At 43.2% G+C, this 25,331-nt stretch overlaps 1 protein-coding gene across 3 annotated transcripts in view; it reads right to left on the reverse strand.

Moving 5' to 3' along the window:
• LOC120948953 (zwei Ig domain protein zig-8) overlaps positions 1-25,331 on the reverse strand; it is a 212,108-nt gene that overhangs the window by 103,794 nt on the left and 82,983 nt on the right. For all 3 annotated transcript variants that reach the window (XM_040365835.2, XM_040365834.2, XM_049606790.1), the window contains exon 4: positions 7,114-7,241. In XM_040365835.2, coding sequence (XP_040221769.1) covers positions 7,114-7,241 — 128 coding nt within the window. The remainder of the gene's footprint in view (positions 1-7,113; positions 7,242-25,331) is intronic.

The raw sequence follows: 25,331 nt of genomic DNA on the forward strand, positions 1-25,331 counted from the left end.
CTCTTGTGTTAGTTCCGTGGCGAAAAGTGGTACCCGCTGAAAGAGCTATTAAAATAAACAAACCGTGAAACATCATTTCGTTAGCACCCGTGCGCGCTCTACGCGCTTTGGAGTTGTTTTGAAGAATTCAACAAGCTCTCGGTGGTTTCGGCGGGGTTGAGGAAGGCACCGGATGTGTAGGTATTCGAACGTTCGTGTTTTTATTCATGTTTGTATGTGTGTGTGTGTGGATGGAAGTATGTAAATGCGATCTAACAAAGGGAAGAGCGTAGAAATGGTAATTAATTTTTGCTATTCAAAAGCTGTAGCCCCTCGGGCGAGTAACTCGTTGGGTGTGGTCTTAATCAGGAAATGGGTAAACGGAGATGTAACAACAGTACAAAATGGAAATCACTCTTATTGATCGCATCGTTTGTATTACATGCACGATAACAATGTGGTGAGTAGGGGTTTTCTTTCACCTTGCGGCTCTCTTGCCGATAATTAGCGGTTTTCCCGGAAACAGTAAGCCAAAAGCTTGAAATGTTTTGACATTCAATAAGGTTATGTCTTGCGTATCATTTTAGCATAATTATTTATTCAATCATGTGTAACAAATGCACTCGTGCATTGTTTCACAGTCTTTACGCGGAATTTTGCTGAATGTGTTTTGTTGGGAAGACAAAACAATGAGCAAGAGTGAAAATCTTAAAATTTTACACATGGAAATGTTTGCTCTGATCGTTCTCTACAGGGCAGCAACGTAGAAGCAACATGTGCTTATGTCTCATTTTATTCTGTGTCGTGGCATTGCGTGTTTACTATTGAACAATAAAGCCCTTTTTTCAATTCAGCTCTCAACAAAATTTCATATTGGATTCAAATAGTACTAGAGTGGTCAGATTTAACGCACCCTGAAAACGCACATTGGTACCAACCTAATAATGTACCTAATTGATAGCTCTAGAAGTGATGTTGCTTTTTTGATATAGCAGCTGTTCAAAAACAGTCGAACAATATCGAAATGCAGCACCTGAGTTGGTCTGGGAGCTGTATCGACAAATGGGAAATTGCCCCATTGATTCATTGACAGAGGCGTAACACTAAACAAGGCATACTATTTGCTTAACGTTGTTCAAAACAATTTGAATCCATGCACTGAAATACTTTTGGAGAAAGACAAAAGTTTTTGCTTTCAACAGGATTCAACTCCAGTTCAGAATGCTTCAATCGAATAGGAATTGCGTAAGGAGAATTTTCCTTATTTGATCAGCTCATCTGAGTGGCATGGAGCTTCTCCATGTTTGAAGCCATGGAAATGCAGTATTTGAAGATAAATGCTAGAAAAGTTCGACAACGTTAGCACATGAGTTAGGACGAATTCAAGAATGATTTGATAAAGATTTAGGACAAAATATCAAATGAAGTTGTGCGTGCGGCTTTGCAATGGCTTCTTTTTACATATACAATGGAGAAAGATTTGAACTCAATCAAGTTCAATAATTTTACTACTTAAAGATGCTGTAGATATCGATTCGATGGATAAATTAAATCTGGTTTACATTTTATGGCATAAAAAAGAGCATAACATTTACGTTGTCCCCCTGTAGACTTTAATTAGAACATTATACTGCTGAAAAGATATGATTTTTTAATTCATATAAATATTCTCAACTCTTCCAGGAATAGCATGAGATTATTGATCGCTCATACGTTTTATCCATCGATAGGAAAGCTATGTGATGCTTCGATAGAACACAGCATTGGCAAACATGTAATGCAAACATGCTCCCCGATGAAGAGCTTACAAACAATTAGCGTGATTGCACAATGCAAACCATACTTGTTACTGCGCTTTTGATGAAATAATCGCTAACCGCTGCGCGCTCAATCAAGCCCGATACCTCCACTTAAACCGCGTGTACGGCCGCTACCCGGAAGTGGTTCCATTTGCCATACGATTTTCCACCAGCAAAACTTTTCCATACACGGTCAATTGGGCAGAAAATGGAGAAATTGATTCCGCTCCACTCCACATGCGACCCATCGTGCCCATTTGCACAAACTATGCTTCGGATATTGATTTGTGTACACTATGCGAGAGTGACAGGCAGGCTAGCTCAAGTAGGATATAACAGGACCAGCAAAAAAAAACATGTAACTGATTGTTCAGCTCACCAGACTTCAAAAGCATGTCGAGGTTGGGGAGGAAGCGAACAAAAAAAGGCAAAAGCGAAGAAGAGCGTTCGAAGTATCGTTCACCCCTCCCCGGTCGCCAGTGTTTGCTGAGGTTTAGGTATTTTTGGGTGTGCAGCTCCCCATGTCCAGCCTTTCCGCCGGTTGTCCGGTAGCTGTCAGACGGAATTCACCCATAAAACCAAACAGTGCCGTAGTGTCCTTTCACTATTTTTCTAACACGTTACCAACATTTTGTTGGGGAGGTGAGTGCTCCCTTTTTTGTGGATGGAAAGGGAAGACATTTTCTAGCCCACAACACGTCCTCGGCCCAGTGGATGAGGATGGAGCTTGATGGGCAAATAGGCTCAAGTAGTACTAACCAGTACGGTGGGCATGTTTGCGGTCATTTGTGGGTCAGTAAATTGCTAACAGTGCGATGAACTCGATCCCTCCCAGGAAAACGGAAACGGTACAGCAAGGGTAGGGAAAGAATCTAGCAAGATGAGAGCAAGAGCAAGCACCACCCAGACGCGTTGTCGTCCTCAAGGACGCGTACGCAAACGAAATTACCTTCCCGTGCTCTCGACCCAGCACAACAACAAGACACAGGGAAGGAAAGGAGAGAAAAAACAACCGGAGCGCAAATCTAAATGACAAATGATCCGAAATTACGGTCCGACAGTTGACGAAGGTGTCCGGTGCAGCTGACCGAGCGCGACGGGGACGGGGCAGCCGCAAAGCGCCGAGCAACTGAGCCGGAGATGTCGACAGAGTGCCGGAGAGTGGCGAAGATAAATTGATCAGCGCGAGAAAAATAACCTCACCGAGAGGAGGGCTTTCCGTTGCTTACGAGCAAGGAAATAAAACATCCTTGAGAACAACCTCGCGTGAAACAGAGAGAAGAAGAAAAAACAGAGCCGCCTAGCAGGAGGTCCCATCCTTGCCACGTGATCCTTATCATTCGCTGCCGACCGGTTGGGAGAGAAAAACAAAATAGTACAGTGAAAGGTGTTTTCTTCACCTTTTCCCTGGATGAGTCTGTGGGTGCCGTTTTCGGATTTTCGTCATCTTGAATGTGTGTGTGTGTGTGAAAGAGAACGAGCTTCCGCACCATTTACGCAACTAACTACAGCAACGAATTGTTTCGACTGCAGATGACAGAGCGAGAGCGCTCGAAGGCCACGGGACTAGTTAGAGGCATGCACTTCATCGTTAGGGAGTTAGATTGGTCAGGTGAGTCTCAGACAGCCACGCAGATGTTTTTCATCGAGCTTTCTTGCAGTAAAGGAATCTTTGCAACAACAAAATTGCTCAGTCCTCCCTTTTCGGTCCAAAGTGTCCAAATCTTTAACATGGGTCAGGGAACAATGTGAAGATTCGCAGCAACCTAAACCAAAAAAAAAAACAACAACCCCTAAACACCCACCCAAGCAAGATACTGTAGATGACTGAAATGATATTAATAGTGTTCAAGATGAGAGAAGGGGGAGCGGAAGTTTCTGCCGTTAAGACTGCCATGCGGACAATATCCTTCGACAACGAACACCTTGGCTGCTGCCCGACTCAACCCTCCAATCAGGCCCCAAACCGCCTTTCCGGTTCATCTCGATCGCTCGCTCGGTGTGCCGAAAGATTGTCACTCAAGCTCCCAACCTGACACCATTAGCCCTGCGGGATGAGTTTCGGGGAGCTGGGGATGGGGATTTTATTTCGTCCGTTCCTGCCTTTCCATTCCCTTGTTCTCCCTTTAGACTAAACTACCTTCGTTTTTTTGTCCCGAAAGTGACCATTCCTGCTGCGTTGCTGTCGGAAATGTTAATGACAACGGCACATCCTCTGCGCCATACGAGACGCTCGGCCGTGCCCGTGGAACGGTTAATGGGAAATTGTTTGACCTGCTGCTCTGCACCAGCACGTGCTGCTTCGTGTCCTTGTTGTTTGCTTTGTTTTGTATTTTCCTCATTATTCGGATCGAATTTTGCCGTTTTGCTTTCAGACTTTTTGGCTTAAAGGTGTTCAAGTGAATGGTGTTTAACTTTTAAAAGATAAATAATTAATTTATTGGAGGAACAAACTAGTCATAAAATATGAAAGTTAAAAAACATATACAAAATCCTTAGAGCAACAGTTAATGAAGCAAATATAAAAATAATTCTAAATAAAAATGAAATAATCTCAAATTAAATTTTCAGGCTTTAAGGTTAAATACATTGTGTCGGAATTGTTTTTGAGTAAATGTGGTTGCTTTGGATGATTTCAAACAAATCCTTTTAAACTTTACAAAGTGTCATGCTACACAACGTAAGCAGCAAAGCATATTTTATGTAAATAGTATTTCATTCATGCTTTGTGCAAACAGGCCAGAAAACACACCGTAAACAGCACAGTACATAATATTGCATAAAACGTTCCGAGCCACCAAAGCGCCAGGCAAAGCGAAATATGAATTCATTAGCCTTCGAGCAATCGCCTCCGAACCACACTATGCTTCCGCAAACAAAAACAAGTACCAACAACTCTCCCCTCCATTGTCTCCGCGCCTCTTGTCAACACTTAGAACGGATCCTGTTACAGACCCGAGTGATCCTGCGAACACAAAGACACGATGTGTGCGGCGCCCATCGACGGGTGAGCAAATAAAAACGCTTCCCTCCCCTCGAGCGAGCTTACGTAAGTCAGTGGGCATCATCGCAAGGCCTCACTTCCGCGCTCAGCCAGAGCATGCCCCCCCCCCCCCCTCTACCCCGCCGAAACGGCGACGGGCGGCGACATGATGTTAATTAATTTTGCTTATTTGAAATGGTTGTGCGCTCCCGTGCACGCAGGGGCGGAGATTGCCGACCAGAGGGCGAATCGTTCTGGGTTGATGATTATCTATTTACGGGTGTGATTCCACAGCCCGTGCCGACGGAACTTTTCAGCCGCACTTTGTTTCACCCGTTTCAACGCCCACCCCATGCTGCGGCGGTGCTGTCACACAAGGGGACAGGAAACTTTCCTTTAAGAAAGCGAATTAGAAGAAGGTGTGCAAGACTAACACCTGGTAATTAGCGTCGGGACTTGCCCGACACACACACACACACACACACACACACACACACACACACACACACACACACACACACACACACACACACACACACACACACACACACACCTTCTGCCTTGTTAGTGGTGGTGGTGGTGTGTTGTGTGTGTCTACAGGATGGGTGTTTTTTTTGGTATCACCGCCCAGCTTTCATGATGCCCTATTCTCTGCCAAGTGAGCGGAAGCACTAAACGGTGTAACGAGCAGCTGGAACAACAGAACGCACTGATCTGTGAAACACCGATGGGGGGGGGGGAATAGTAGTCGGAGTAGGAAATTACGCACAATGAGGCATCCGGTTCAGGATGCGTATTGAACGGAGCAGATAATGATGATGATGGGCTAAACTAGTTAGCAATTTCGATGCGCACTGTTGCACGGTCGCTGTTAAAAAAGGCACTAATTAAAAATGCCTATTACCGGCGTTGCCGTGCGATAATAGCGCGTAATATGAATCGTGGCAAATTGTATCGTTAAAATAGTAATAAGCTTTTCTTTTACAGGAGGTTGTTTTTACAGGAGGAGCATCAGGTTAGTGATTATACAGATGCATTATAATAATCAGTAGAAAGTTTTTCTTTTTATAAAACAGATTAACCTATAGTTGAAAAGATGATTTAGATTAAACTTTAACAGAAAAACTCGTCAATATGTTCGTCTGAAAATTATTAAACATCAATTGACAGACTCTTTAACATGATCTTGCTTTGCGTTACAAAAAAAAGACTAATAATACCATTTGGATTCAAATTACAGCTCGAAACTTAAAACAATCATTATGTTATTTTAAATTTCTATATATCCTGTTTCTGGCCTAAAATCAATCAAAAGATATTTGTCCTCTAGTAGCTAGTGATGTCACGATAAATAAATATTGTCTGTGAACTAAACACCACCGGAGGCATTATTAGCAGTTTAGCTTCTAATTGACTATTGTTTTATTTCTTCGATAATCCCTATTTATCTGGTCCAGATGCACTGAAGGGCGTGGGAATCCTTTGTCGAGGTAGTAATCAACGTGAAAGCAACAGTGTTTTCTGTCTGAAATTCAATGCAAGTTTTTTGTATAGTTTCAAATTCCGAAAAGCCGAAGTAAATTGTGATTAATTGAAAAAATGTTTTCTAGACAGTGATCATATTAAGAAAACATAGACATTTAAACATTTAAACATAGATTTTGTAAATACTTAGGAAGCTGTACCGGAAAAATCGTCGAATCGCGCAGCAGTTCTTTCTACGAGTGCAAGAGAAACCGCACCCAAATCCCGTTGTTTTTACGACCGTCATACTGTCAGTCTAGGAGGAAAATAGCGCTCAAAATTGGATGTTCAGACCTTCGAATAAGTGTTTAACTAAAAATGTGTAGGGTGTGTGAATTTACAGATTATAGACGATATTTTGAGGCTGTTTGAAATTTGAATCGAAACGTCCGTAATTTGAAACTTTACGTTCGAAACTATCCGTAATAAGAATCAAAATATCTTAACAACTTCTTGTTATTTGCAATTGCTAGAATAAAATTATTGGATGTTTTTTAACAAATTTGATAAGTGTACTTCAGTAAAGATAATTAAAAAGAGGTATAATGGATTTCATATGAATTCATATCAAGAAACTACTTGTAAAAAATAAACCAAAATAATAAATTCCGTTAAAACAGTATTACTCGTAACAACGACCAGATTGGATGCACCTCGATCGGAATTCAGGATCAGAATATAACAATTAAGATAAATCGAAATACAACATATAGATGTTACATCAGCGTTATCTAAAGAGCTTGATAGCTTGTTTCTTCCTTACAACAAAAGTCCAGAGCTTACTTCTAAACAGGCATGAAACGGGGTTTTAAATAACTGCCAGCTTACCTCGCCATCGTCTATGAGCGTGGAGTCGCTGCTGTCGAGGTGATTGTCTATCCGGCCGCTCGAGCTCAGCTGCCCCGACTCTAGCCACAGCTTTTTCCAGTCCGTGTTGGCCAGTATGGATTTGTTGTCTGCAAAGAGTGTTGTGAGAGATAAAACGAAACGTTAGTTTGGTCGCCGCTAGCCTACCACAAAACTAAACGAAACAAATCACTAATCAGATAAGCGGGAAATCAGGGTGCGGTAAAAACAAAATGAACAATCAGAGATCAAACCCACCGACCAACCGGCGGTACGGTCCGATCGCGGCTGCTGATAGTGTGCGTTGGTCTTTTTTTGTGGTCTTAACTCGACCATCCCAACCCTGCCCTGTAACCGTTTGCGCAACTGCTTTCGTGAGTAGCAACGATCAACGCTTGCGAAAGGATACAAACCCCGCCTCCAGCCCGAAACCGCCGTCGGTGAAGGTGTTCGAGAAAATTTATTACCCTACACTGACCTATACAGCCCTCCCGCTCACCGCTGACCATTGCACACAGCAAACTTTTCCGCGCCGCACGGGGCCGCAGCACCCAGCAAAAAAGTTACTCCCCCATTTGCGGGAATAGCAAACTGGGGGAGGAAAACCTTCACAGTAACATCTTTATCATCGAAGCGCGTCATTAGAGCGTGGTTTTGCCATCGGGCGGTTTTTTTTTGCCTCTCTTAGGTTCCTTTTGGAGATGTATAGCGCGGTTACACCCTCGTTTGACCCGCCCAAGGCTACCTCCACCGTCACCAGCAGCACGGTGCGGTACGCAAAGGGACGAAAAGTGATTGCAATGTTGGAAGTTTGGTCGTTGTAAATGTCCTCCTTCCCCGCTCTCTCGCCACACGGCCACACAGGCACCAAAAGGTAAACGGGACGAGAAACCGAAGCAAAGTTCGATAATTAGAATCTCAACCATTAGGCGATGGCAGCGTAGCAGAGCAGCGAGCATAGAAAAAGGATGCGAGGTATGGTTTTGCTTTTTTTTTGGCCCTCCCCGATAAACGCGTTACACGTTCAATCGTTTCCTTTCACATCAGCGAGTTCAGCTCTGATGGGTGTATACTGCTTTTTTTTTCTTAGTTGCCTTCCCGCACCATTGAACGCTGACTATTATTTCTCGCTTCATTTTGTGGAGGGTGTTGGGCGAAACTTTCAAAAACGTGCGTGATGGTGATGGAACGAACAATTCAATTATGGCTTCCAGTCAATGTGACGGTCTAGCTCACGCGCTCACATAACGATCGGTTGATGAAAAGCGCAAAAAGGGCAAAGAGGAAGACCGAGAGGGAGAGAGTAAGCGAATGTAGCTTTCGTGCAGAAATGTTATAACGACGAGTTTTTGCCAAAATTGTGTGATGTTTTGTGAACCTTTCATATGAAAAAAAAAAAAAATTCATTCGTATTTTACCCAGTCCTGTACCTAAATTAACTTGTCAAGGGATTTTTCCTCATCATTCGCTGCGTTTAAGTAGTAACGATTCAAAATTTGGTTATTTTAAAATGATAATCAAGAAACGAACATAAAAATGTATGGTATATATAATTTTGAAAACTAAATCAAAACAATATTGTTTGAAAATAATGTAAGTAAACGACCCGTTTCTAAAATATTATAACAGCACGTATTTTCCATTAACAATACAAAACAATCAATTTGGCAATATCAATAGGGGAGCATAAAACTTGTTAAATGGTAAAACAGTCATTTAAGTATAGACTTTTAACATTTTTTGCCTAGTCACGGTTTTTTTTAAAATAAAAATCTACTAATTCAGTTTTTATGCCATCATTCACTTAAATATAACCTATTTTATCTGTTAGACTAAATTTAGTATCTGTTTTAAACTTTGTATATCTAGATGCGGGTGGATTTCATTTTTAATTATTTGTATCACGTAACTGCTGAATAGCTTGATTAATTGTTTTCCCTTATTGTAATTTATTCTAATATCTGGTTTTATCAATCTTTTGAACGACAATACCTTAATATTGAGCCCTTGAGCTATTCCACTGAATAGCTTCCCAGTTCCTCTTTCTCTCTCGACACGGTTAAAAATTACCGAAATTCACTCAACTGAGATTTCGTGAAGCTTTTTTAAATAAAAATCTAGGCTAAAAATGACAAAAAAACTTTCGTATTCAACTGAGATTTCGGTTTAGGATTTACTACAATGGAATTTAGTCTGATATCTCTTATTATTGTTTTTTTATACACTAAAACAGTTGCTTCGTTTTGATGCCTTTTTTGATAACTACGACTGGCAAAAACAAGTTTATCTGCATAGAATAATTTATTCATAACTTCACAACAGCTCATAAGACGCTACAACTACTGCAGCTCTTAAGATGGCTCAGGTTGTTTGCGTTGACGTTACAAATCCATCACAAGTTGAAATGGAAAATGTGAACAATTCTTCGTAAAACATTGTATTATCTTACATTATCGTGCTCCTGAGAGTGGAATACTTGCTGCATTTATACTAATTTAAATAATAATCCAACAAAACTATGTTTTCACTCGCACGATGTAAACATCATGACGGACTATGTTGTGATCGACTACTGAATCTCTTCAAACAATATGATTAAATCGATAACTCGATAATTATGCATTGTAAAAGCACGATCTTGACGAAACATTTTTTCAAAATTCAGTTAAAAAAATAATGGTTACAGAATTTTTGATTATTCGTAAAGCTTATTGACGACAATTGTGAAATTTTAACTGAGATTTTAACTAGTAAAGTGTGCTAAAGTGCAGTGGTTTCCGCAATATTTTGAACCGAGCTCATGAAATATTTTTGATGGAGAACCAGCATGTTTTTGCACAATTGATGCATTATTAAAATTCTATCAATGAACATTAGTACACATTGATATACATTTTTACATGCATAATTGTTCTATCAATTACAGTTTTTCTAATTACCTTCCAACTAAATTTGAAGTGACCTTATACGTTTATTAAATAAATAACACCAATCAACTGAACTGTATGTGAATTGCTGGCAAAGCATTCTTCTCAGTGCTTCCCGCTCAACGTTAATCCCACGCACATCGAATGCAACGAAAGCGATGCGGTGCAGTTGTAGCGCTCAGCTACATTTCCTAAGCGCCAATGTATCGATTAAGTGGAACGAAATCAAGCACCGAACTATTTTACATCGTCCTGCCCCACGTGCCTACCACCACGCGTCCACGCGTAAAGTGTCCGTTAATCGATCGAGTTTTGGTTTGGCACCGAAAGAGGGGAACATTGAAGCTCTATTCCGCGCCCTGCATTGCGTTCCACCCGGAATGTAGTAGGCGAAAAGTGTACGCGAAATGCTTCCAATTAGTAGCTGTATATGGAAAACACTCTCTCTCTCTCTATTTGCACTTCGCGTTAGTGTGGAGCCGGTTCGGAAATCGGCCATTTGCCGAGTGTCGAGGAACTGGTCGACACACCAGGAAATGGGGAAGGGGCACTTAAACGATTCCTCTACAACCCCTGCCCAGTGGGTACGTACAGCTCGGTAACGGCATTGGAGCGGTCCAATTTAGTGCGCCGTTGAATCTGTCGAGTTGATTTAGAATCAATAATCGAAGTTCAATGAATCAGTTGCGTTTCGTTGCACGTTAGATGGGTGTGGTATTTTCCGCCACAGGTTGATATGTGTGTGTGTGTGTGTGTGTTCCTCTCCTTTGGTATGTATGCAGTCGTAGGCGTTTGCAGGTGCAGCAGAGAGTGCAAACATTTCATTAACATGCAGCGAAATGAATAGAATTGCATGTTTAATTGCATTGCCCCCCGGTGGTGGCATGCCCGTGCTTGTGTTCGCTTTACTGCACGCGCCTTTAAATCGGCTGAAGTGCATCTTTAAGCAGCAGCAGCAGCAACAGCAGCAGCAGTGGGAATTGAACATATACATTCCCATTCAGCTAACACATCGTTCGCCGCTTACTCGAGCACGGTTTCATCTTGCATTGGTGCGAGTGGTGGTGTCATATTTGATCGGCCGGGTGCCGCGTGGATCGGTGCCACTCGATTGTGCTCGATGAAAGGGGAGCTGGGAAATTTCGAAATCGATATCCATTAGCAAAATATTCCCGGCTCCCGGCTTGAGGCAGGGATGCTTTGGGTGCGCTGGGGTGAAGGGGGTGGTGATGAAGAATCATGAAGAACCGTGTGATACCCGACCGGCCATACCGTCGATGAGCTTCCGCTAATGCGAGTGTTAATGAAGGGTGAGCCCGCTGGGTGGGAAAGTTGACGCTGGCAAAAGTTCGACCGAAACCGGGGGCCGCCAGGCCAACGGGGTTGGGAATGGTTTTTCAGGAAAAGCAATATCTCTGTTCGCGTGGAATGCGTCGATTAGCGTTGAGTGGCAAAGGGATCAATTTGGTTGAGGAGAATTCCTGCTCCCATTTCGCCGTTTGACGACGGTCCGTGCTTCGAGAGCTTTGCAAAAAGAATGTCAGAGTTTGAAACGGTTGCTAGCAAATGGGTGTTTATGGGCGTATGGGGAGGCGGTTTGAAGCACCGGCCGACCGGAACAGGAAACTTTGGCTATGTAATTTTGTTTTATTATTGCTTAATAAGGGAAAATAGTTGAAATTTTTCACTTTAGAGCCCACAATTGGTTGTGTAATTAGTGCTATAAGCTAAATGGGAATACAGTGTGTGAAAGGTGTAGAGTAGAAAATGAAGCAGTAAAATTGTAATACTAAAATGCGTGCAGCTTCATCTTTTATAAATATAAAAAAAGTAAATTTTAACATTCTAAATTCCTCCAATGGCATCCAATGGCCTGCAATTGGCTACACATAACATGACTTTTATCTAAATAATAAATCAGAAACTCGATCATCCTGTACTGAATTTATATCTTCAATTATAACATGCCCAAGAATTTCCATACCATTTCGCGCACGTGTCGCAAATCATTACAAAGGCCCTTTCCGCTCAGAGGATACATGCTTCCACCGAACAGGGAAACGGCCCCAACTGCCCAACTGCACACGTAAATTAGGCAAAGTTTCGTAACCAATCGAACGGAATAAGAAGATTGACTTTTGGGCGCACCGAAACTTTGCCAAAGCTCATTTTCCTCGCTTGAAAAGCGAGACCCATTTTCCCCCTTCCTCCAGCGACAACATATGGATGGGCTAAGGTTCGTCTGCTCGCCCGGTTGCCGTCTGGGTTCGGAATTTACAGCGCCAATGATAATGAACTGCGAACATTTCCTCTAGATCGAAATCATAAATCTTACCACAATCTTTCTCCAGACTTTGCCGTTTCTTCTCCCCTACCCTCCACATTATCCGCCAAAGCTGCTTGGTTTAAGTTTCACCGGATTCCCACAATTGCGACGGGGAGGCAAAACAATTTCCCTTACTTTGCGCTTTGTTTACGCAACGCAGGAAACAGGAAGCAAGCGCAGGCTTGCAACAAATAAACGCAAACGCAAAAAAAAAACATTGACCCCAAATGTTTATTTACTCTCAATAGGTATGTATATATATGTATGTACACTGTAGGGCGGGAAATTTGTTTGCCTCTTACACTTTTTCGGGCAGGCACCGAGACGCAGCTAGCCGGTGAAAAACGGTAATTGCTTGGGCAAAAACTTTCCTATTCATGTGCTGCCCTCGGGCGGAAGTTTCGAGCCAGAATAATAAAAAAACACACACACAAGTTTGACGGAAATGAAACGCAACAACAACAAAACCGGTCATTTGATTTTATTTTCCTGTGCCTGCTTTATGCTTTGCTTTTCCCCGGTGTGTCAACACGGGCGATGATGTAAAGTTTGCACCGAGGAGCGAGCGAGCGATCGCGGGCAACGGGGTGGGACGGTTATTGATCGTTCGTCGATCCCTGCGGCGGTTAATGGCATTTCTACCATTTACGCTACCTCTACCCAAGGCTATTGCCGCGTGAGCACGTGCAAAACTTTCCACTCCAAGATTGAAAAGCCCACCGAAGCGAAGATGGCGTTTTTTTTTGGGCTCCACTCTTGACGAATGGTGAATCCATCATGCACTAGAAAGATTGCCGTGGAGCAAACAAGCAGCGTACAACAAAAATTGCTAGAATAATGTACACACCTACACACACACACACACACACACACACAAACAGATACATTCCCTTGCATACTGGTGGAACGTTTTTCGCATTTATTTTTATTTTCCGCTTTCCGTTTTGTGTGTGTCAACACATCACTCCTGGGAGAATGGAGCAAAGTTGGAAATCCAATTCCCAGCGCAACGTTACGTTTTCTTCGTACTTCGTGAGCGCTCTCGGAGACGTCCCCGAGTCCACTGGAGCGTTCGCGTGCATGTCCAAGCGTGGTACCCCCGCCTCCTCTTCTCCCCCATCCCCACCACTCTGTGCTGAGTCCATGTTTCCGTTTGTCCGCTCCCCAGCTGCCCAGCTGCTGCGGATCATCATGCTGTAACTTGATCAGTGCGGGCGGGGTTTTTAGAGGAAGTTTACTTTATTTCATGTTGTTTTTGGCATCTCCACTGCCGTCCGACAGTGCGAAGCAAGCAAATCAAAGCCCCGATGGGGAGGGGGGTCGGTTGAGAGTATCGGTAGCACGTCCGATCGGAGAAACGTTCGGCACACACTGTCCTGGCACAGCTCCCGTCCTGGGAGAGCTGCGTTTGCAGAGCGAAGGGGGCGGGAGCAAAGCAGAGCAGACCTGGGCAGTGGTGTGTAACTGGTAAACTTTCTTCCATTCTTTGGTCGCTGTTTTCAATTTATTTGTTTATTTTTATCAACACCCAAGCAATCAGTATCATCCTGGCAGTGTGTGTGTGTGTACATGGATGGACGCAACCGGTAGGACACACTTGAACGGAAACCGAGCTCTATTCATTGGGGAACGACGTGTGCCAGCGATCCGCCCGGCCCGAGTCGTTTGTCTGATGCGTCTGTATGGGTTTTTTTCCCTTCCCCGACCAACTTCCCCCGACGCCATTGTAATGTACTTCCACGAATGAAAAGAAAAACAGAAACACACCCAGTGAAAGCATTTGCTCCCGAGGCATTCGGTTCATTGCGGCTGGGTGCTTTTGTGCCCCGTTGGGCTTTTATAATAACGTTAGCAGAAAGATGATACACTCTCCTGTGTACGTGTGCACAACTGTGTACACTCATGGGGAAGGGAGAGGGAGAGCGAATTGGGGCAAATCTTTATCTTTCATCAGCAAATTTTCTTGTGTGAGCAGAGCACCGGATGGGAGTCGGGACGAACGGGCCCGGTTGTACGTGTAGGTGGTACGGTTTGCGCGCTCCACTCCAACCGGCAACCGGTGGCTGCCAAACGTTCGGCTATGATGAATCACTGCTGACGGTGGTGGGAGCGTTGGTCCAGGTCAGTCCAGTGCGTTCGCTAAATAAACGAAACGCTGGTGCCACTAATCTGCCCGACCATGATGAGTGCGTCATTCACCGGTCGCAATGGACGGTAACGCAACGCACGGATTGAAATGTCACCTACGCATTCTGGCTGAAGGTAAATAACAATCTTAAGAGAAAACCGGTCCATTACATTGTGGACGAGTACGGTTGGCCTCCGGCTAGTGAGCGATCGTACGTTTGATGCGAAGGTGCTCAACACAAGCGGCAAAGGAAGAGAGAGAGAGAGATTACTGACACCCGTACCAAATGATGGCGGGTAAGTCATCGAACGTGACACATTGCAATCGTATAAATAAATCAAAGCTGCTGCAGCTCGGCACATTAGCACGCGTGAAAATGTCAACCATGACAGTCAACTTGATTGCTGGATGATAAGAAACGTGGTGGTAGATGATGGCAAACCAAATACGACTAATAACAATATTCAACAAAGTTCTTCGCTCCATTGCGTCATTCACTACATTCAATAATATTCGGAAAGGCGTCATCCATAAAAACGCCCTTTCAATGCATGATAATTATTCATCCTCTTCCATGAAACGCAATATTTTCAAATATAAATTTCAGTTTCTTTCGATGAACGCACTAGAACTGTCGTTCTTGGAAAGGAATTCAAATATAAAAGCCTTTTCCACACATTTGAAGAACGTACGGCACTTTGGGCTATATAATCTACCATAAAACGCTTTCTGGCTAACATTCTTAGCCCTGCTCCATTATCTACTGCATGAAAATTCTTTCCATCAGGCAACCAGAATAACCTGTGTTGTTTTTGAAAATCCATTTCTCAGAAGGTTTCACACTGACAAGTAACAGGTTGGTTGTACCGACTATTAGGAAGCAATGAACAGCGCAAAATGGAAATCGACGATGAACGGCACCAATAGAGCCCGGTTCCAGGAAGGTGCGTCCGACCGGGGAGCAACCGCTCAGGTGAGCATACTCGCTGATGTAGTTTGATTGTTTGCGTAGCGTAGTTTGTTAGCTTGTCGCTTGGTATTTCGCAGTAATTTTGCGCCTGCCCGTTTTGTTTGTACCACCCGTTCTGGATGCGACCGTAAGGCTATGAATCAACGCATCAAAACGGGGCTTCTTCCCGTAGATCAAAGCACTGTCTATCGTTTCACGTTTGATGCTTAATTCGATTATAGGTGGAGTGTTATGTAGCAAATGATTTGAACTGTGCATTTGTGTTACTGTTTTACGGAAATTTAAGAGATGATTTGTGGGTTTAACGAAAAAAAAAATACTCATTTTAGGATGCTGAATAGCTACATCTATAACAGGGTGAAGAGTTCAAGATTCTAAACAGAGTACTTTTTAAACTGGATACAGATATCGCATATTAGAATTACAGTGAATTGCATTTGAGACATACGATATGTCAAAGCCTTATAGATTCCACGGTACCGAATATCCTACTCTTCAATCACATCTTCTTCAGAATCACGAAAAGCCTAATTGCATAGTGTTAAACAAATAATTCCCTGACATGCAAGCTCTCAACATCTTTTCAATATTAACACAATGTCCTCCTACCCAAAGCGCAAATAAAAGATAGTTTGTGCTGCTTACACATGCCCATGAAGGCTATTGACAAATCGCTCAGCCAGTGGATTTGTCCTGCTTGCCTACGGTCATCCGGCACACAAAAGAGAGAAAATCACAGACTGCACACTATCGCCACAACCTTATCCTATTATTGCCTTCAATTAATAATCGATTTCTTCCGGCACTATCCGGGACGGAGGTGCCGATCGGGGAGCCACAACACGGGAAGGGTTGGGTGATACGACACAATTTCCAAACATAAACCTGCCGACGAATCATTGTTACCGAGTGTTTCCGAATCGTACAATCTGATCGGCTATCGTGCCACAGACGCACACAGACCGATGATCCGGTTGATTCCATGCCTGGTTCGGTTTGCCGTCTCTCTCTCCCTCTCATCTCTCGCTCGGTTGTGTTTCGCTGTGGCCGATCCGATAACAGGCTGGGGAGAAATGGAATTTTTGCCCCCCGCAGTACCCGGGCACTGGGCAAAATAAAACACATACGACGAGTAGAATGTCACCGCTATCGTTTGTCGGGACAAGCCGGCTGTCAGGGTTGCACAGCAGCAGGACCAATGCAGGGTTCTACAGAAGGGAAGCAAAAGCTAGTTTTTTTTTTTTTTGCTTTTCGGTTCGACTTCAGTGCTGCCTGTTAAGCCCGCATTTCGATCGCTGCAAACCAACCACCACCCGGTTGGGTGTGCGTTCGATTTCGGCGAAAACGAAATTAAACGAAAGTGCTGCCATGAAAAGCTCACTTCATCTCTCCATCTTGTTGTGCGACGCATAAAAAGGGTGGGCGCTGTGACAACGGGAGAAGATTGGCAGTGCCAAGGCGGTCAAAGCAGAGGTATGGGAAAATATTGCCAAAAAAAAAACGCAGAAAAGCAAAGCACAGCAAGTTGGGGAGGGAAATAAAATAAAAATAAAACTTTATGGTAACGGATTCGGTGCGCGATGGCATCGTCTTTCCGATTGTGTGCCAACAGTGCCAACGCTGGGTAAAAAAAAAAAAAACTGTGCGATGGTGTACGATAAAGGATTTCGATTATTGCTGCGTGCCAGCAATGAAGCAGCCCCGGGTTTTGTGCCCGTGGGATGAGCCCACCAAATATGAAGCCCTGCTGGCGGCCTTACTTGTCGATTGTGTTTTGTGGCGCCGCGGCACAATTTCAGCCACCGTGTACGCAAACCCCGTAATTTCTTTCCCAGAATGCTTTCGGGTTGATTGTTAAAGATTGCAAATAGGTAGGTTTCAGAGTGCGATACGACCACAGAAAGATTACACACACTGTTAGGTAAGTTATTTTTAGAGCAAACCCCCCGTTTAAAGGCTTGTTCCGTCAAATTGTAAAGACTTTGCGCTTACGCTTCGTCCTGTCTATTATCGTCCTGCCTATTATCGCTCGCACGGTTGATGAGGATCGATAATCGCACGCGCTTGTAGGCTAGTGGCACATATTGTGACGCACTCTGTGCCGCAGGTCTTTTAGGTCTTTTAATTGAAGCAAAGGAATGGTAGCGTTCTTGCAAAATCGAAAAACTTTACCCCGTAATCAGTGTGATGGGTTTTAATGAAAATTAAGTTTATTAGAGCACACAGTTCAAGCCATTCGAATGTCATCATTTCGCCTACGATGGAGGCATAACAGTGTGCAAAAAATTGAAAGCTTTCACTCTGAGCTGAGGATTCGGCGAAACCCGCCGGCAGGCTGTCGAACAGTTTGGCAATATTTAGTGATATGTCCGGGATTAGCCTTATTATGGGCTGCTTTTGGGCCGGCTTTGCTCGCAGAAAGCTGTCGTAAGCTGTCATTTTCCTGAGGATGGGATTAGGCACTCAAAACTGGGCACAAATAAAGATTGTCACAAGTTGTCACAAGCTAACGAGGGCCAGCTTAGGGTGATATATGGTTCCATATTGTTTCGGTTCGCTATAGTATTGCGTGAATGTTTGAAACTGCTCCAACGGTTTTGTGATGCCCACTGCTGAGTGCTTGCCTGCCTGCACTGCCGAAGCCGCCCGGTTCAGCTGAACAACAATTTGTTAGTCTTTTGTTTCATCGTAGATTTATTTTAAGCTTACCCTTTGATGGTTGCCCCGTGTTCAAGGGAAATTTTGAACCAACGAATAGGAAGCTAATGCCGCCGGCAAAGGCAAACCACCGGCCTAGCTTCCATGCTGAGAGTCTATATTGATTTTACAACCCATGCGAGACATACTGCAGACTTTTGGATAATTTCTAAAGCCTTGGTGGACTCCGGAGCGCGCTGGTTCAGAGGAGGGAATTTTGCCGGTGTTATTTTGCTGCTCAGATTTCAGAACCCAAGCAGTAGGGGTTTGTGTTTCAAAAAGAGCGAAAATAACATCTAAATCAAATATCATAAATCAGCACCGTATTGAACGCAACTGGCACACTGTGTGGGTTGGTTTGTATCCAAAACGGCTATTTTTAGGGGACTCTATTTAGGCCCGAGAATGTTTCGACTGGTGGGCGATTACTGCCACTGCTTTGCAGCGATTAACAAAATCGTTGCAACGTTTTACTGTGAATTTTAAAACAAGAGTTTTCGGTTTTGGTTTGGGAAGGGATGTATTTGATCTTTTCAGAACACTTTTACTGAGCTTCCGAGTGTTCAACGTTCACGTAATTTCGAACAAAATATGACGTCAAGCTGATGTTTGCTTGTTATAAAATATATCTTGGACATAAACTTTATGTTTGGTTTTTGTTTTAAACTTTAGCTTTACTTTCCATGATACGAATCAAACGAAAATAAACAGAAGAATATAATTCCTACTTTAACAATGCCCAAGTATTCGTGGATCTTGACACATCTCAATACGCATGATTGTTTTGCCAAAATCAAGGAATTACATTGATGCTTTATCTGCATGGTAGCCACATTCCTGCATCAACAATACAGCATTGTGCCAACCGAAATGCCACCGCTCCCCCGAAGCACCATAATAAACACCATTTCCAGGAAGTTATCCCATTCATCGCGCTAATGAACCATTGTGACCGTACAGGGAAGTGACATAAAGGGTTTGATTGGAAAATGTCACTGTCTTGTCCTTGAAGAAAACTCGGAACACAGAAGAAGATAACATCAAATTGCACATACACACACACACACAAAAACACAAGCATACACAGGGCGCCTGGAAATGTACAAAACATTTCTCCGAAATCGTGTAATTCGCTTCCGCTTTCATACCTTCGGTGGCGCCTAATATCCCACCATTGGCTTATCGCCTGACAAATCATCAGCATCGGCTCATCACACGAATCGATTCGCTGATTAGCCTCTATCAGGCAGCCATTCTTACACCGGCACGCGCTGATGTATCGTATGGCACACATCTTATGGTCGGCGCGAATCAACCTAATCGAACGGGCGAGCTCATTGTTTTTCAGCATTTGACACAAATGTAAATGAGATCATCAGTCATCAACCCCTGCTCCTGCTGCCGCTGCCGCCGTTTCTGTGTCAACTGTTTTGTTGGACAAAATGTCACCTTAAGCTGGATTAGCTGTAAAGCAACGTTGACGGGGCCGGCTTGCTATGGTGCAGCAGTAGCTTGACTAGATAAACGCATCCAATGGGGAGTTTTTGGTGTAAGCCAAACGCAAAACACTGTCTAGGTGCAGTGCACGAAGCCCGATAAGCACATCGGGCTCGCTGGGATTAGCTGAAAGTGGTGTGTCGTTTTATTTGCCGCTACCGCGCGGTGGCGCTGAAACGTCTCTCCGCTCGACAAGATTATGGATAAACATTCCCTTAGGCTGATAGTTGATGGATTAGCTCCAAAAGTGGGTAGTGGGACGTTTAATTTTAGCGCTGCACGTGTACTTATCGTTCATTCGAATCCAATTAGTAGGGGCATGCAATGGAAAAGATTCCAAGAACTCACGCTCGCCGTACCTGTTTGATGTATTTAGCGCGATGTTCCAAGAATGTGCGCACAATGCCTTCAAGCATCGTTTTGATGGTGTTCAATTGGAATCGGAAGGCAAAATAAAACTGGATTCCTGATTAGCGTGTGCATGCATTTAGTGTCACGGGCAGCATTCCAACGCTGCCATCAAACACAGGAAGTTACTAGCAAACTATGCAAGTCTCAACCATTCCAGGAACGCGATTTGTGGGATATCGTTGAAGCGATTTCATCGCTTTGACATCAAGGTTTTGAGTCTTTGGGCATTGAAATTGATTGTTTATAATGAAGTAAAGGCAGATAGAAGGTGCAATTTTTACCAAAAGACAGATAATCTTTCTGGCATAGAAATATTCCGACTATCTCATTCGGTCCAGCATTCATTTCGTCTAAATAATCTTTGGACTATTAGTTCACCAAAGAGTGGCGATGTATGAGCTTCTCGCTGCTCATCTTTACCTTACCCTGAGGGCATACACAACATAAACAATAGGGTGTGTTGATGAGGCGTCTGTCAGTTACCAGGTCAAGACAATCTTGCTGAAAACTCGCTTTAGCGTGTTCGTTATGCCAATCCCCCTTTAACAAGGGCGACGAGCCTTAGTTCGGGCAAGCGAATGTGGGTTATTTTCCTTCTCCTCTTCAACCAAAAACAAACAAAAAATGTTGCAAAATTCACCTCTCTCTGCGGCTCTAGTCAAGCACCACCAACAGCAACAGCAACAACAGAAGCCAAGTCTAAACGTGCTTTTCTAAGTCTTCACGCTACTGCCATCCAACGGAAAGCTTCCTGTCTGCCTGCCTGCCCCACTGGTGTGTGCTGGTGAAGGATAATTTATATGATGAAGGTCTACGCGCGCGATTGGGTTCTAGCAGCGGGAAGCCTTAGAGCGCGCGGAAAGTCGTTAGTTCAGTACGGGCGGTGGGAAAAACGCGGTGGAAAACTGAGATGCAGAGTGAGAGTAAAGGGAAAGAGTATAAAGTCGCTCTGTCGGTATTTTGGCTGGTGGAGATGCATATGGAGGGGATAGCGACTCGGGGCCGGCCAAACCGATCATCAACCTTCTCGTTACGGGTAAATGAGGGATAAATGCGGGAAAACGCTTCAGCCGCTTGGTGGGTGAACCAATATTGGTGAGCTGTCAGGTTTAATCAACTGCAGCAGTTTGGCAATGAAGGCCGCCCAGACGATGCCGTACTGTGCTGGGCATGATTCTAGCTTCTTTATATAAGCACATGGGATTAAAACCTAGTGTGTGTATTTGTGGCTATCCGTGTCTATTAATTGGAGTGAATAGGTCCACAGTATAGAATAAAATGCTTATAGTCGAAAGACGAAATCCTCCAAAACTTGTTATTCCTGTTGTAAGATAACATAAAAAAATCAGTAAAGAAATATATTAAAACCATTAGAAAGAATATACCTCACAGTCGCACAGAGACGCACAGTTAAAACACTTCAACATTTGTGTAAAAAACTTTCGAGTACTGTGCAAATTTCTTTACATCCTGCGGATGTGGTTGAACGCAATATAAAGAAAAGCGTAAAAAAACTTTCTTCCGCCCCAGGGACACCCGTGAACACCCTTGCCAAGGTTGCGCCGCTCCCAAGCCGCTGAAAGCATGTTTCCGCTGTTGCGTACGCGTAGCTCGTGTCTCCGGACGTCCCGTGTCCCCACAAAACAGCCCAACAACCCTACACGCTAATCAAATTTGCCGTCAAAAGCCGCGAGAAACAACGGAACCGCTTCTTTTTCACATTTCCCTCTTGCTGGCGCGGCCCATACACGAGCGTGTTAGTCGCCATTGTGTTATGCCGCCGGGCCGTGTACTTTCCCGATCCGCGGCAAACGTGCCACCTTAGCGCACTCGGCACCCATCTCACGCAGATGATACTTTATGTCGTGATTAAGGCAAGGTAATGAATAAAATAGAAGCAGATTTGAGCACCGAGCCCGGTGTGTGTTTTTCTTTCCTTCTGACTACACACACTCTTCCTCTCGCTCTCTCTTTGCCGGTGGCAGTGGTGCACGTGATGATGATGAAGTACGGAACGATCCGATCCCGTGTCTTTGCCCCCCCCCCCCCCCCTCCCTGCCTGGATGTCTGGCACTGGATGAAATTCGCAGAAACGTAAAGTGACACTCGTATTTTCTTGTAAGCATCCCAATTTGTTATGTTTGAAGTTGGAGATAAGCTTCACATGATTAAATAACTGCAAAATAACAAACAAGGTTGTACCAGCCAGCAAGGCTGCCAGGCAGCGTGCAGAAGCAAATAGGAAGCTTGAGGGTAGGGGAGGCGCAATGTCATGACCATATTTCATTTAGCTGCTCATCCCTCAAGGTATGTAGCACTTAATTTATCTCTGTTACTTTCTATACTTTTCTGTCTCTCTCTCTCTCTCTCTCTCTCTCTCTCTCTCTCTCTCTCTCTCTCTCTCTCTTCAAATCACTGTGTTTGATATCAAAAACCCCTGTAGCATGAAAAGTTTCCATAAAATTTCATATTTACCGTTCAATTCATTAGAGAACTCGGAAGATATGAGCCAGAACGTTATTCTATTTCCTCGAAAATATAAATTAGGTTCTCCCGAATCACTCGAAATACGGTAGGTTGCACATTGCAATATTGTTAACTTTTACACGGTGAAATCCATATCACTAGGCATGTTCAAGATTTTCTTGAATGATCTGCAATGATGCTCTAGCAAAAAAAAGTCTTTCTATTTCCAATCTCTGTTTTTGTTAACGTTAACACTGATATGTGAAGTAGGCGTTAGGCATACATTCTTCGAATGTTGATAATAAAATTCATCGAACCGGCTCTAACTGACATATTTGTGCTGCCATCTGGTGTTTCAGAATTGATGTTAGTTCGTTTTGCAGTTGTAAATGGATAATAGATGTATTACGATTAAAAATGTCGCTCCAAAACGGTTGTGATTTCATTTATTGACGTAACAACATTAAAGAAAAATTCAATAACGCTCGAGCAAAGTTTCTACGAAAGCAGATGTGCGTCATATCTCTTGCCACTCAGTTCCGTCATAAGTAATAAGCGTGTAATAAGGATGTATTATCGAGAATCATGATACAAGCAATTCTCACTAAAACTGGTCGATGTTAGCGTAGACACGTATATAGCTAGGATGACCACGTTTATAGATTCGAGAAGAAAGATGTTTTTGTTTTTCAAATAGTGGGGCCCTTTCCGTTTGAAATTCATAGGCTGAAATTTCAGCCTGTCAGCTGTTTGCATTGTATAGCAATTTTCGAGCAGCTATCTAATTGAGTATAATATACAGTTGGGCTTATCCCAAGGTGTATGAATTTAGAAGGCTGATGTTTATCGCTTCTGCTTCTGAATGAAGATTGTAAGAGTGTTTTTAGTATTCGTCAAGCCTCCAGAAAGCTCGTTGGAGCAAAAGTTTTCACTCGTTCTGTCAAAAAGTGATGCTCAAAATTGGTTATGAAAACATGCTATGAGACCACCTGGACTACATACACTTTGATTCTATATTGCATCACCTGATCTCTTTAATGCACCTTGGGATAAATGTAAACAATACCGTGTTTTCGAGCAGGTACTCGAATCTTATTTTAGCTTTTAGGCTAGCAGGTTAGTTTTTTGTGTGGTTTTGTATGGATTGTTTACATAATTTCAGCCTCGAACTGTCAAACTCCATACAAAAAACTGACTAGAATCGTGAAGGCCCCTAGTAATGGTTTTTATTTGTTAATAATGGTGTACGCATATAAAATTTCATAGAATTGCAATTTGTAAGTTTGAGCAAAACTATTGTGTTGCGAGATCAATGTAACATTAGGCATTCATCATTAGGCAGCAAATATGATGTGAAATAAGTCTTTAAACTAACATGTTACAAATCTCCAATATCAAATTGACACAACATTAGAAAACTAACCTAAAATCACAAAAATAACAAGTTCCCATATTCACGAACTGCTTACTTCAATAAATTATATCTTTTGAGAGCAGAACGGTATTTTAGACACCCTTATCTCAGATACCAGTTAGGATAAAATAAAGCTTCAACCATTGACTATAGTGTTTATTGTTACATTTTTTTACATGTAGGTTAAAGCTGGGTTAAAGAAAATGACGGCATCGATCTACGGAAAGCAAGGATTCGGAAACCCCTTGCCAAGGGCACAGTTTAACCACACGGGTTTAAGGAACGTGCTGTTCTTACCCATTTTCTACGGTCTTATGCTTGCCGCTAAATCCATACGACCCACGCTTCGGCATCATTATACCAGGCCACGAAAAAGTGTACGTACGCTTCCCTTCAGGTGTCGTGTGGAAAGCCCTCGCCGTTCTTCATACCTGTCCTGCCACTCCGTTTTTTTGTTGTTGCTCGCTCCTACATGCCTGCCAAAGAAAATTCGTTCCAGCCACAACAATTTCCCGGTACCGTGTGTCGTTTCGATCGAACGAGCATCTCTTAGCTCATCAAATGATGTTCCATTGTGTGGTGGCATAATGTCATGGTTTTTTTTTTGCTTTCGTTTTTTTGCGAAAGCAGAATAAAAAAAAACGATACACCCGGGATGAGTGTGGAAAAGAAATACGCTCGTTCCGTGCGCTGCTACCCACCTGGTGACTATTTGGCTTTTCTCGGAACCGGTCTTTGGCACAGGCAACTTGGTCAACGCACTCCCCATACCCGCCTCCCTCATGTTTCTCGATGTAGTAGACCATTGATATTTTTATCCTCTCCCATTACTCTTCATTCTAATCACCTTTCGATTGGAAAAACACCTTTTATCGTATGTTGGCTGGGATGGTTAGATTGCTGCCATGGCTACTGGCACTGCTCAGTGAAGTTTGTGGGTGTGTGTGTGCGTCTTTGGAGCAATGAGTGGGAGGTTTACGTTTGGGGGGAATGAAAAAAAAACTCCTACCGATCGTTATGATGAATGGCATTGGCAAAAAGGAGCTTACATGCATATTTTTCTTGCGTTTAAGAAAGGCGTTTTTTGTCCTTTATTGGTAAAGGAAACGGTGTAGTATTATGTAGAGACGATTTTATAGTACGTACAGAGTAAGTACAACTAGTCTTGCTTTATATAATGTAGAGTATTTTATAAAACTGATATTACGTATTGTTCAGAGAGGTATTAAACAATAAAAGCATTAATAGGCGATTCAAAGCATTATTCAGCAATTTAAACTAGTTTCGGTCGATAGGTTCGACTTTAAATTGAGTTTAAATTAAACTTATGTTATGTAGTGTTCTCATGTAGTATTGTGTGCTTA

Source organism: Anopheles coluzzii, chromosome 2 (assembly GCF_943734685.1).
Source record: "Anopheles coluzzii chromosome 2, AcolN3, whole genome shotgun sequence".
In the NCBI taxonomy this organism is placed as follows: domain Eukaryota; kingdom Metazoa; phylum Arthropoda; class Insecta; order Diptera; family Culicidae; genus Anopheles; species Anopheles coluzzii.